This window comes from Leptopilina heterotoma, unplaced genomic scaffold (assembly GCF_015476425.1).
Source record: "Leptopilina heterotoma isolate Lh14 unplaced genomic scaffold, ASM1547642v1 Lhet_92, whole genome shotgun sequence".
Lineage (NCBI taxonomy): Eukaryota > Metazoa > Arthropoda > Insecta > Hymenoptera > Figitidae > Leptopilina > Leptopilina heterotoma.
Window position 1 is genome coordinate 1,820,719 of NW_025111199.1, and position 13,569 is coordinate 1,834,287.

At 25.4% G+C, this 13,569-nt stretch overlaps 1 protein-coding gene across 2 annotated transcripts in view; it reads left to right on the top strand.

The window, feature by feature from the left end:
* The first annotated feature begins 1,044 nt into the window (after nt 1-1,044).
* Nucleotides 1,045-13,569, top strand: part of LOC122511963 (S-adenosylmethionine decarboxylase proenzyme) — a 58,461-nt gene continuing 45,936 nt past the window's right edge. For both annotated transcript variants that reach the window (XM_043627546.1, XM_043627545.1), the window contains exon 1: nt 1,045-1,608. In XM_043627546.1, coding sequence (XP_043483481.1) covers nt 1,478-1,608 — 131 coding nt within the window. In that variant the 5' untranslated portion in view covers nt 1,045-1,477. The remainder of the gene's footprint in view (nt 1,609-13,569) is intronic.

Sequence of the window (13,569 nt, forward strand, 5' to 3'; positions counted from 1 at the left end):
ATATTTAGTCGAAAAAGTCGCATTTTTTAAAAATAAATAAAAAAAGTCGCCTTTTTTTAAAACAGTTAAATAAATAAAACAGTTTAAAAAGTCATTCTATTCGAGACCTATTATTAAAACAGTGGATACCATTGTCCCATAATTTAAAACAAAGTATTTAAGTATATGCACGCCTTCCAAGCTTGCGTCACTCTGCGGTGTGCCTATTTGGATGGCGTCCTCGAGATCTAAGGTTCGATCCTCCATGCATGCGAGATTTTAAAATTGTAGTTCTAAGTGTTCTATTTTCAATGTTAATAATGTAAGTTTAAATAGTAAATAATTCATAACAATAATAATGATTACTTAGAATTCAAATAGAATAACCTGTTAAAAATAATAATGAAAGAAAATGAGGACAATATTTTTTAAAACTTATTTCAAAGTAAGAAATTTTAATAATTATTTCTATTATCTATTTTTATTAATAATAATACATATTTATAATATTTATAATATGTATTATAAGAATATTAATTATTGTTAATGTTGCAAATGTCGAGAAAACAAGCAAGGCCCTGACTAGTTTTGCCCTAAGTAGGATGAATCTCTGCGAAATTTTTAATTTAAAATTTTTATAAAGATTCCATGTTTTATGAGTATTTTTTATTCATAAGTGTATATTCATTTATGATAAGTGAAATTTCTACCTTCATTAAGACTTCACTTATATTAGAAGTGTATATTGAGTTATTGAACAAGAGGGCGACTTATATATATTTGAGTAAATGAAATTCCACTTGGTGAAATTTAGAAAGCATAATTTGCAATTATAATAGAAATTAAGAAAATATAAATCTTAAAATGTAATGAAAAAATCTGTCCTTTCTTTATTTATAAAATTGATAAAATTGATAAAATTGAAAGCTCACGTAAATTATGAAAAAAGTAATCTTCATTTTATTATATTTCAGACTATAACTTTTCTCTTAATGTTATATTAAAAAAATAACTTGCTATCTTATAAGTTTAAAAGCTTTGAAGAGGCGTAAATATATACGAAAAGAGATTTAAATAATTGTTACTTATATATGTAGCATAGTATAAAGCGTTATTGGAGACGTCTGAGCTTTGTTGAAGAGTTGCGCATGTGTAGTTTTATATCTGTGATTGGCGATGGAGACGCTGTACTGATGCGCCACGCGCTAGTCATTTGCGTTATTACAGCTATCGTTGAGTAGACGTGGTTGAAATTTTTGCTAGTATTCGTGTGTGACAACATGCTTAAAGGAAAACGACAGCAATTCTACTTCAAGCAGTCAGTGTGAATTTTTCCTCGGTTCTCATTTTCGTTTTCTGACATACCATTATCTTTTCACGATCAATATAAAATAGATGAAAAATGAAAAGCACAATACAGTATTAGAATTTTTTTTTCGTATTTCATATAATTTAACATTTTAAGCTATTTTAGACTTATCGTGTATTCAGTTGTCAAATGATGGCGGCTACTAATAAAAACAATAGTGAAAATACACAGTTTTTTGAAGGTGCAGAGAAACTCTTAGAAATTTGGTTTATTAGCAGTGATGTTAAAAGCAAACAGCGAGATCTAAGACAAATTCCCCGGTGAGTATAGCTTAGCAGATTACTTATTGATTATTGTACTTTTTGTTGTATTTTATTGGAATTATTAATATCTTCTAAACTGGAGCTAAAATCCCGCGTTTTTTAAATTACTTCAGCTTAATATTCTTCTACACATTTAGAAAAGTATTCGTAAGTGTAACATTGTGAAATATCTCAAAACTCATATTAAAAAGAATTTCTTTAAAAATTTTAATTAATTTAAAATAATTTTTAATTGTTTTTTTATTAAAAACATTTTATATACATATTAACAAATTTTTATATGTATATTGTATATATTGATTATTTTATGTATTACGTACATGTTAATTTTAGAAAAATTATTAAAATATATAATTATATGAGTATAAAAATTTAATAAAGTTGTTACGAAGCGAAAGAATTTTCACCACTTACAGAAATAAATAAATTAGAATTTATATTAAAGGACCGATTGATTCTTATGCAAGTGCACGTGTATATGGAAATATCTGAACAAGGGCACTTCAGTCAATAAAGTAAATAAACAAGAGTACCCGTATAGAAATTGCCATTACAGTCCCTATTAATAATAGGGTGTTTATGCAGCTCACAACAGTTTTCTTCAACAATAAAAATATATCGTGATATTTCATTGGTCCAAATGTGGCCTTAATGTGCAGGGTACTTCTCACTATTAAAAATGTCTAATAGAAATTAATAAAAAGTAATTAGAACCTACTAAATGGCAAATAAGTTTCTTATACATTTTACCTAGAAAATTAGATAAGTTTTAACTTCAATTTCCATACAAATAGTGCCTCTAATTCTTTATTAGGTTTAAATTCGAATTCGAAATTATAAAATTTTGTTGCTAATTCCTGAGAGATTGTATTAGATAATTAATAATTTACTAGTTATTTTTCTATGAGGATTCATTAAGTTTGTATCAACTTAATAGGAAGAAACCATCCGAATGAAAAGTTATTCCTTGTATGCTCCTACCCTGTCGAATTGGGTTAATCGAATTCGGTTAGATTCGGTTTGAGTAAAAAAATTAAAGTAAATTACTTAAATATTGTATATTAAATTATTAGAATTGAAAATTGAACATTCGTGGATTTTCATTCATTCATGCACATTGTTGCATAATGCGATGTGTGTGTTTAAGATATGTTAAATATTATAAAATGCGAACATATTGTCTTGTATTTTACTCAACAGATGTCAGTGTTAAATTGTTAATATCTTCTTCTTTTGATATTTTCATTTTAATTTTATTTCTTAAAGACACTATTGGTTTACTGATCAAGGAAAATAAGACACTGACAAAATTGTATCCTTTTTCAAATAAAAAGAATTCTATTCTTTATTTTAATATAAAAAAGAAAAAATTCTTGAATTATACATTTTAATAGAATTTCCTTACAAAATTCTATTTTTTTGGTAAAGAAAAGAAAGAAACTTTGATTGAAATTTCTGCTTTATAATATTCATTAAAACTTTTTTTACATTTAAGCAAGAAAAGAGTATTGATAAAATTGTATTTTTAAATAAAAATTTGTTTTAAAATTATATTTGTATCAAAAATGTGAATAAATTTTAATTAAATTTTTACTTTTTAATTAAAATTTCTTAAAATTTGCCTCGTAAATTAAAGCACAGAAAACACATTAATAACATTTTCTTAAACAAAAAATTCTTCTAAAATTTTAATTCTTTCTTTAAAGAGGAAGAAACTTAAACGAAATTGATATCTTCATTTAAAAAGAACCACTCTCACGTTACACTTCTAAAACAACCAAACAGTTTTTTTCTCCTAACCTTATCAAATTTAATTTTATAACATTTCTTATTGTATTTTAAATAAAAAATGCCTAACCTGATCAGGGCTAGATAGGATTATCCCTAGTGGGGTTCTGATCTGGCGTTTTTTAATATTTATTTCTGAAAATACCAAATTATTTAAGCACTTTAATAACAGAAAATGTTTGCTTTTAAATATTAATTTAAATATTTATTAATTTTAAACATACTATGAAAATTAAAACTACAAAAAAATAATTATTCAATAATTATTCTTGTTGCATTTACTTTAAAAAAATATCCTTTTTGAATTTATTCAACTTTTTTTTACTAATTTTAATAAACCAAGTTTTTGTTTAATTTATTACTAATCAATAAATTATTATTTAAACACACATTTCGCTTTACATTATTAACAAACATTGTAAACATAACACTTGAAATTAAAATTAAAAAATCTTGCACGCACGGGGGATCGAACCTTAGTCCACACAAAAAAAAATATGGTAAATTTGACTACTTTTTTACTATTTCCTGTAGTTCCTATAGGCGCCCGTAACATTATTTAGTAAAATGAACTATGACAGAATAGTTAGTCTAACTGTAAAATGTAGTAATAAATACCATTTTTTACAGTAAATTTAACTACTAAAACAGTTATCTTAACTATTTGTTGTTAGTCATACTAACTGCTTCATTTAGTTGCAGTAACTAAATTTTCATAGTTCCTATAGGCGCCCGTAACAAATTGTAGTTAAAACAACTGTAAAAAATAGTTAAATTAACTATTTAAAGTAGTAAAATGAAATTATTTATTTGTTTTTTATTATTATTGAGGTCCATTTTTTTATATTTTCTCTTACCTATTTTTGTTCATATATAATTTATATATTAAATTCTTATACACCTAACAGAGAAAAATCCCCAAACGCCGGGGATTGAACGCACGACCCTAACATTCGCAAACCGATAACCTAACCACCTAACCACGCTCGCACGCTACGATGACTGGCATTGTACTTGAGGACATTCTTCTTAGATTCAGTCATAATAACTACTCCGTTTAGTTGCAGTAACTAATTTTTTAAGCTCAAGGACTTAGTTGAAATGTAGCCAGCATATGATTTTAAATGACTCAACGATAGTGCAGTAGTTAAAAGTACTGTTGAAAATAGTTATTTTCAGAATTTCTGTAGTAAAATTATCCACTTTTTACTAGTTATAAAAAAATTAAACTTACTATTTTCATATAGTAAAAATAACATAAAAATTGTTACTTTTATGACTTTTGTAGTTATAAAAATAAATGTTTCTTACCACCATAGAGATAAATTATTAAAAGCTAGTAAGAATTGGTTGTTTTAACTACATTAAACACAAAAATAACAAATTTCAGCGGTTGTTCTTACTCTTTGGAACAGTAAATTTTAATTTATTTTGCAAATAGCAAGAAACGGATATTTCTACTACAGAAATTCCGAAAATAACTATTTTTAACAGTACTTTTAACTACTGCACTATTGTTGAGTTATTCACAATCATAACGTGTAGTAGTAATTTTAACTACATAAAACCTACTATTCAATTTTAGTTCCACTAACTATGGAAGTTTAGTTAAAATGCTGCTGAATATGGTAGTTTTAACTATATTTTTTTAACTGCACATATGTGAATGTTTTTACCACTCACGTTTTTTCTCTGTAGAAAAAAAAGATCTTTTCAACTGCATAAATAGTAAAATTAACTATTTTCAACAACTGATTTTACTATATGAAAACAGTAAATTTCTTTCTTTCCCTGCAACTAGTAAGAAATAGTTGTTTCAACTTCATAAATCATAAAAGTAACAACTTTCAGAGGTTGTATTTACTATATAAAAACAGTAAGTCTCATTTTGTTTGCAACTAATACAAAATAGTTATTTTTGCTACCACAATAGTAAAATTAACTATTTTTAACAATAGTTTTTACTACTACACTATAGTTGAGCCATTTACAAGCATCTGTTAGTTATTTCAACTACGTAAAGTAGTTATTTTAACTACATAAAACCAACTACTTCATTTTGGTTCCACTAACTGAGGAAGTGTAGTTAAAATGCTGCTGAATATGGTAGTTTTAACTACTTTTTTCTAACTACACAAATGTGGTTGTTTTTACCATTCGCATTTTTTTCTGTGTCCCAAAGGACGCAATTCAGACACGCATATGAAAATATTAAGTATATATTTTTTAAATTGGACTATTTTTGACATAAAAAAATAGAATTTTTAAAAATATATTATTTAAATTAATTAAATAAATTGATGTAAATACCCATGCAAAAAAAATGTTTGTCAAACTGATCAGTGGGACCCAGATGTGGCCCTGATAAGGCCCTCATGTGGATCTTTTTATTATTTATTTCTAAATTTCTATGTAACAAAATGTGACTTACGGAATTAAAAATTTCACAAATTTGCGTGACGTAATATGTAAATGTTCCCTAACGTCCTAACTACTAATTAATATTTTTATAATTTAAAAAAAAGTGTCAATAAATTTTTGTTAAAAATGCATTTTTTATTGTTTATAAGCATTATAAACATTAATTTATTAGTGTAAAAAATATTTGTTGTTTGGACTTAGAAATTTTTGATGGGCGATCCTTTTTTGATAAGGGCGATTTGCCCTTATGTAAGTTCAATATTTTTAAACATATGATTGTAAACATTAATTTTTTGGGAATAAAATTTTTTTTGAGGTTTGGACTTAGAAATTGTTGCAAATCAATAATGTGGGCCATCCACAAGGATCCATCGTGTGGGCCGTCAAGGATTTGAACTCATCTGTGAGTCAGGGACGTAACTTCCACACAGCAAAACCCCGCATTGCGAGGGGGCTTTGGCAACAAAAATTTTTTGAAAATTTTAGACCGAATAATAAAATTATATGAATTTTGTAAAAAAAATATTATATTTAAATATATTTTTTAAAGCAGTCTAACTTTTTATTATTAATATTTTTATCACATTTTATTCTATACTTCTGAATTGCTGATTATTTTATTCTCCTTAAAAAATCATCAAATACGTTAAGAAACTTCAAAACACTCGTAATTACTTTTATATTTTCAGTGCATTGAATTAAATATTATTAAGAATATTTCAAAAATTACGTTTAATTTTTTCATTAATAATTGTAAATTTGAAATGTTAGTCGCCTTAAGAGGAATGTTGCGGGGGGGGGCCAATTCGTTCCTTGTTACGTCCCTGTTGTGAGTTCAATGTTTTCAAAAAAGTAGGAATAATTTTTTGTTAAAAACGTGTTTTTTCTATTGTTTATAATCATTATAAACATTAATTTCTAGGTAATAAAAAATTATTTGAGGTTTGGACTTAGAAATTGTTGCAAATCAATTATGTGCTTTAGTTTCTACCAATACATTTAACAGTGTATCTACCAATTTGAAAAGTCAGGAAATAGCCAGGAATTTAATTTGACCGGAAAAAATAATAATTAGTTTCTATAGCTATTTCGGTAGGAAAATATTACTATTTAATAGTCTCCACCCTTTGGTAAAAAATCAAAAATTATCAAAGATTCGAAAAACCGAATTTCTTAAAATTCAACATTTTTTCTTCTGTTTTGTAGCATTTAGGTTCATTTTTTTGGGCTCTTCAAAAATACTTTACTTATTTAATAATCTCCACTCTTTGGTCAAAAATTTAAAATTATTGAAAATTATCAAAAATTCGAAAAACCGAATTTCCTAAAATTCAACATTTTTTCTTCTGTTTTGTAGCATTTAGGTTCATTTTTTTGGGCTCTTCAAAAATACTTTACTTATTGAATGTTGCCAATGTTACTGGAACATTACGTGCTACTGGGGAAGTAGAATGAAAATGATTATTAGATATCAATATTTTCATTTCTATATAGGTATAAAAACCGCTGCCAAGTTGTACATTTTTATAATTTTGGTGTTCATTTCATAAACACTTTGCTTCCTCATAGAAATAATAATAATTGAAATATAAGAATTACTTTTTATAAAACGGTTAAAAATCATTAAATCTTGGTCCAAGAAATGTGTTTTTATATATTCTATAAGATGGTAATAATAGTTTAATAATTACACATAAGTTAATAAACAAGAATGTTGAAAAAATGATATTTTCCACAATTCTTGATTTTTCAAATACCAATAATTTCATAATTTCTGCCCGAATCAGGTTAAAAAAAAGGTCAATCGAAGCGTTTTTTAATGCTCTTCAAGTTAGTAATAATTTTTTAAAGTTACTTTTACATAATTTAAAAAAATTTTTATAAAAGTCTTATTTTTCAAAATTTTAGATTTTTAAAAGTTTAATATCTCCGGTTATTGTGGACGAAAAATGTTTAATTAGGGCTCAAAAGATGCGTCTGAGAAAACTCTACAAAACTAAATACAAAACAAAACTAAACTTCTACATTTTTCAACAAAATTTTCAAAAAAGTCTTATTTTCTAAAATTTTTGATTTTTTAAAGTTTAATATTTCCGGTTAATATGAACGAAAAATATTCAATTAGGGCTCAAAAGATGCGTGTGAAAAAACTCTACAAAACTAAAGAAAAACATTTATAAGTGTCCTAACATTTTTTTAGGTAATGTCCAAAAAACGTTTTTTTACAAAATGAAAAATGCAAAAAAAATAGTTAAACTTCATGAATCGGGCTGAAAATACTCTCATTTTATGTCCCCCGGGGAGACCTACAATTTAAAAAAAATTGAGGCCTTTAGCTCTTTCTCGTTCTGAGATATTGAGGTAAATGTAATGTTAGTACACACACACACACATCGGGACAAATTTTTAAAATCCGTTTTTTGGACTTCGGAGTTCAAAATACGTAGAAATTTTTTTTTATTTATTTAGAACATTTATACGGGGAGTTCCTGTGCATGTATAAAGTACTAAAGTAGGGTAAGTGTGGGTATTCCTGCGAGTGACACAATTATTGCGATTTTTAAAAAATTATTATTTTCATTTTGAAATACACGCCTAATTTTTTCAAAATAATTACAAAAATTATTTTGAATCTTACTTGATAGAATAGCTCATAAAAATGTACATTCCGACAATTATTTATTTATTTATTTAAATTTGAAATATATTATGACAGAATTCTGTGAAATTATCAAATATGGCAGTCATGAATACATATTAAAAACCATTGATATTTCCAATATTCACTATAGTATACACGTTTCAGTGTTACTAATCAAAGAAGTACACTTTATTATTTGAAAAATATATTAATTTACCCATATATTATTGATTTTCAATTAATAATACTTAAAACTATATTAGTAGCAGAATTTTTACTGCATGTTAGTATTATTGCGATTTTTAAATACGTTTACTGCGCAACGCATACTAAACATAACCTCTTTTTTGACAACCAGCGCTCTATGCGACACCTGATTTTCTGCAATAATGCTCGCACAATAATTGGTGTTTCCTTGATAAATGTCACACAATATTAATCGCGAGTCAACAATAATACATGTGTTGACAATTAGTTTTTAATTTACTTTTTTAAATACAAATAAGTAACGAAATTTGATTGAGTTTAATGATTTGGAAAATATAATAATTGAACTTTAATTTGTAATTGAAAAAACTGCATTTTATTTTTTCGTAAACTTAGACGAGCTTCGCAAAGTTAACCTACACTAAAAATTCGCAGAAATACCCACACTTACCCTACAAAGCTTCCTTTATGAGGAAGCAAAATATTTGAACTTTTAAATTGTAGATTTAAAATCCCTAATTTTTTCTATTTTTATGATAAAATTGAAAATAAAATTACCCAAAATACAAATTAATTAATCAGAAAATATTAATACCAACTTGATGCAAGAATTAATCAATATTTAACCCTTTGAGGAGCAGTGATACATTCAAATCATATGAACATTTTTTTGTTAACTCGTGCATAACTTTGATGATTTTAAAAACTGAATATGAAACAATATTTTTGTCTAATGTAGCAAATTTCTTACTTTACATACTGGTCTTTAAATAAGAAACTTTATTAACTTTTCCTGAAAAGCTTGCTTAAAAATTAAGAATCACTATTTTTTTTAGAAAAAAGTTGATCTAAAAAAAACGAAAAAAAATTTCAAAATTCGTCTTTTTTTAAATTTTATTGTAGAAATGGGTTGTATTTATCTGAAAAAGTTAGCTAAGGATAGTTTTGCATTCATTTTACAAAAAATAAAAAATTTGTAATTTTTTGAAAAAATGTTATAACTTTCGTTTAAGTTAATATTTTTTAATCGGATAAAGCTATGATTTTAAGTTACGTTAATACCTAATAAACTGCCAAGTTTCACTTTAATTGGTTAAACCGTTTTCAATTGATGCGCAAACAAAGTTTTGCATACAGACAGATAGACAGACAGAAATTTTTATTTTTACATTTTTCGAATTCTAATGTCTCAAAACGAAAAAATATATAAAAATTTTCAAGCTTGGAGCAATGTATAGACAGAAGTTTTATTAATATAGATAGATAGAAGATAAGACATTAAATATAACAGTCTTTAACGTAATTTTTTTTCTATATTAAAATAATTTATTTTATACTCCATTATTGGAATCAATTAATTGATTATCGTAAATTAAATGTTTATTTAAATAAAATAAATTATGTTCTAACGAAAGATTTCAGCATTTTATGCAAATACCATTTAATTGACACATGAACATTATTTTAGATGATTACTTAATGTAATAAAACATATTTAAATAAAATAAATTATTTTTAAGCTTAAAGAATTTTAAAAAATGTTTATCATCATCAAATAAAAATTTACATAATTATTATTGAAAATTTCTTAACAGTCTTCAATAACAGCTGAGAATAAAAAATAAAAAACAAAACTCTTTTTACCAAAATAAACTACTATTTGAACAATGAAGTTTTGAATAAGATAACTTTATATATTTAACCCTCCGTCACACACCTTAGAAAAAATTACACCATTACCCAGTAAGAAGTAAGGAATTAATAAGAATTCGAAATTTTTAATTCTTTTGAATGCTGTTTGTGACCAATTCTTTTCATTTTCATTTGGAGAAGCCGAAAAGAAGCTAAGTTTATTCTTTTGAATACCGTTTTAATATTTTAAGCGGAAAAAAATTTGACGGTTCGAAGATTTGAACCCTCAAGCTTCATTGTCGGAGACAAACAGCTTGTCCACTCAGCTATTTAAACTGTACTATGACTACCGAATTTTAGAAGCACTTATCTCAAAGTGTTGCAATCTTCAAAGGAATTAAAAAATTACAAAATATTAAAACGGAATAGACAGGAATTAAACTTACCGCGTATCACACAGTATTTCGGAATTCACAAAAATTCAAAAATGAAAGAAATATTAAAACGGAATTGATTGGAATTCACTTTCAAGAAATCTTTGCCTCAAAAAGGAATACATAGGAATTGGACAGAAACGGAATTCAAAAAAATTGATAATTTAACATTTTCTGTAAAAAGTTAAAAATGTCCAATTCTTCTCAATTCCTTACTTCTTACTGGGACACACGTTTAGAGGGAATCTCTCACCACATTGTAAAATAAGCGACATTGCAACATAAACAAAGGAATCAACAAAAATTTAGTTTTAACACAAACTTATAAATATGTAGTAAATTATTCTAAATTATAAAATTAATAAAATTAATTTTCGGTCTCAAAAATAAAAATTAATTACACGAATGCACATCTTCGAAGGAATTACACTTATTGTTAATCTTAATCAACAAACTGATAATTTTGTTAATTTATCACATAAAGTGTTCATTGCTTTTATAAAATACTTCTAGAAGAATGCGCATAAAGTTATAGTTTCTTGAAATAACTTTAAAACATTGTTAATTGCTTGTAAATAATTAAACAGATATTATTCATTTTTCTTATAATGAGTTTTTTGCAAAACCATTTCCATGAAATCAAAAATCAATTTAATCTGATCTTAGTAAAATACCTTAAAAATAAAATTTTCATTTATTTATTATATTTTAAATACACAAATTCTTATTGTTATTAATTTTGTGGAAAAAATATATTTTTTCGTAAAATGAATGCAATAGAATTATCTTACAGTATAGTATAATTGTATATGTTAGGCTCAAAGACCGAAAACGCTCATTGAGCGAAAATCTCGACCACAACGCGTTGTGGCTCCTTCAATTTGTCCACAACGCGAAATTCGTGTTGTGGCATGACAAAAAAAGTCCAAAACGCGTTGTGGAAATTTAAAAAGGGCCACAACGCGAAATTCGCTTTATCAGGGTGGCCACATGTCAGTAAAGTCAGGGAAATGTCAGGGAAAAAAATATTTTGTCAGTAAAGTCAGGGAAATGTCAGGAAAAAAATTTTTTTGTCAGTAAAATCAGGAAAATGTCAGGAAAAATTTTTTTGTCAGGGCAATTAAAAAAATTAAAACGGTCATGCAATACATTTTTTGCTCTAAACAAAAAAATTTTTGTCAGGGAAATTCGTTGTTATGTCAGTAAAATGTCAGGGAAATGTCAGGGAAGTTGATAAAGTCAATCTTGCGGCCACCCTGGCTTTATGGCGTGTAACGATTTTATTAAAAAATATAATGCAATTATATTTTACTGAGATCTATTATAGAAGTCTATTACCTTCAAAAAATATTATCTGGAACTAAATATTTTCTTTTATATGCCACTATCAGGTTTCAGTTACTTCCTTAATTTAATAATGAGAATTGTATACTTTATTCTTTCGGATGTATTAGGATTTTATTGAATAAGAAATCTTAATCAGAATAGAAATATGATATAGGTATATTAAAGAATATTTTGTTAAAGATGGTTATATTTCAATATTGTCCATTTCTACGAAAAAGCGTCCGTGCGTCACTATTTATTAAATGCGTCACTATTATTATTAAAGTAATTTTTTTAACTACGATGCATTAAGAAATATAAGAAAATGTTTAATTCAAATTTCAATTTTACAGCATAATGTATCAAAGATATACTATTTTTAATGTCGTGACGCACGAACAAAAATGTCCGCTTTTTCGTGAAAATGACCTATTATGGAATCCTAATATACATATTCCAAAAGAATAATATGTATCATTAAAGAGAGCTGTAAAAGACCTGATAGAAATCTAATAGTGGTATATAAAAATCGTATTATGAAAATTATCTAAAATATATATATATATTATATTTTATATTTTTGCAGGATATATATATATATATATATGTATATATATGTAGTGTATATTTGTATATATATATATATGTAATAAATAATAAAATAATTTATTTATTTTTATTCTATTTTATAATAATCAAAGTTCCTAGGGCTAAATGGGAGCCCACACTGAGAAAAAAAATTATTTGATTCAAACAAATTTTGTTTAAATCAAACTTAAAATATCTTTGCTATACAGTCAAACATATTTAAGTTTAATTTAAACATATTTTCTGGTTCAGCTTAAGAGATTATATATTGAAATCAAACATAAATTGTGATTGATTTTAAATTATCTGTAGTCAACTTTTAAGTTTGATTCAAACATAAAATTTTTAAACATAACTTTTATTTAAACCGTAACAAAAAATATGTTTGAATTAAATATAATTATTAAAACAAATAATACTTTTGAATCAATGCAGTAGATATTTTCTGTATATTGAGATTAAACTTACAAACTAATTTCAATTAAACAAAATAGTCTAACATTATTTTTGTGTTTCATTTAAGTATAATGTTTTCTCAGTGCACAAGGAACAATTACATTATTTATTTATTAGTAATATTAAATAATATGTTGTAGTTACATAGTAATATTTGAAAGTGATTTCTATAACAAATCTCAGTAAAATATAAATTTATCATTATTTATTTTATCTCAATAAATTCTTTTGTAATGGCAATTTTTATGTGGGGCGTTCCATGGCTCCATGCACTGACGAAATTTTGATTTTACTTATACTTTGTAATTTGATAGTGTATAGGGTCCTTAATAAGTGTGCAAAAAAAAATTTTGAAAAATTTTCTACATTTTGCAGGATATTTGCAATCATATAATTTAGAAACTTTTTTCAGGAATTTTTATCTCATAAACTATTGAACGTAGAAAAAAATTTTGTTATTCAAAA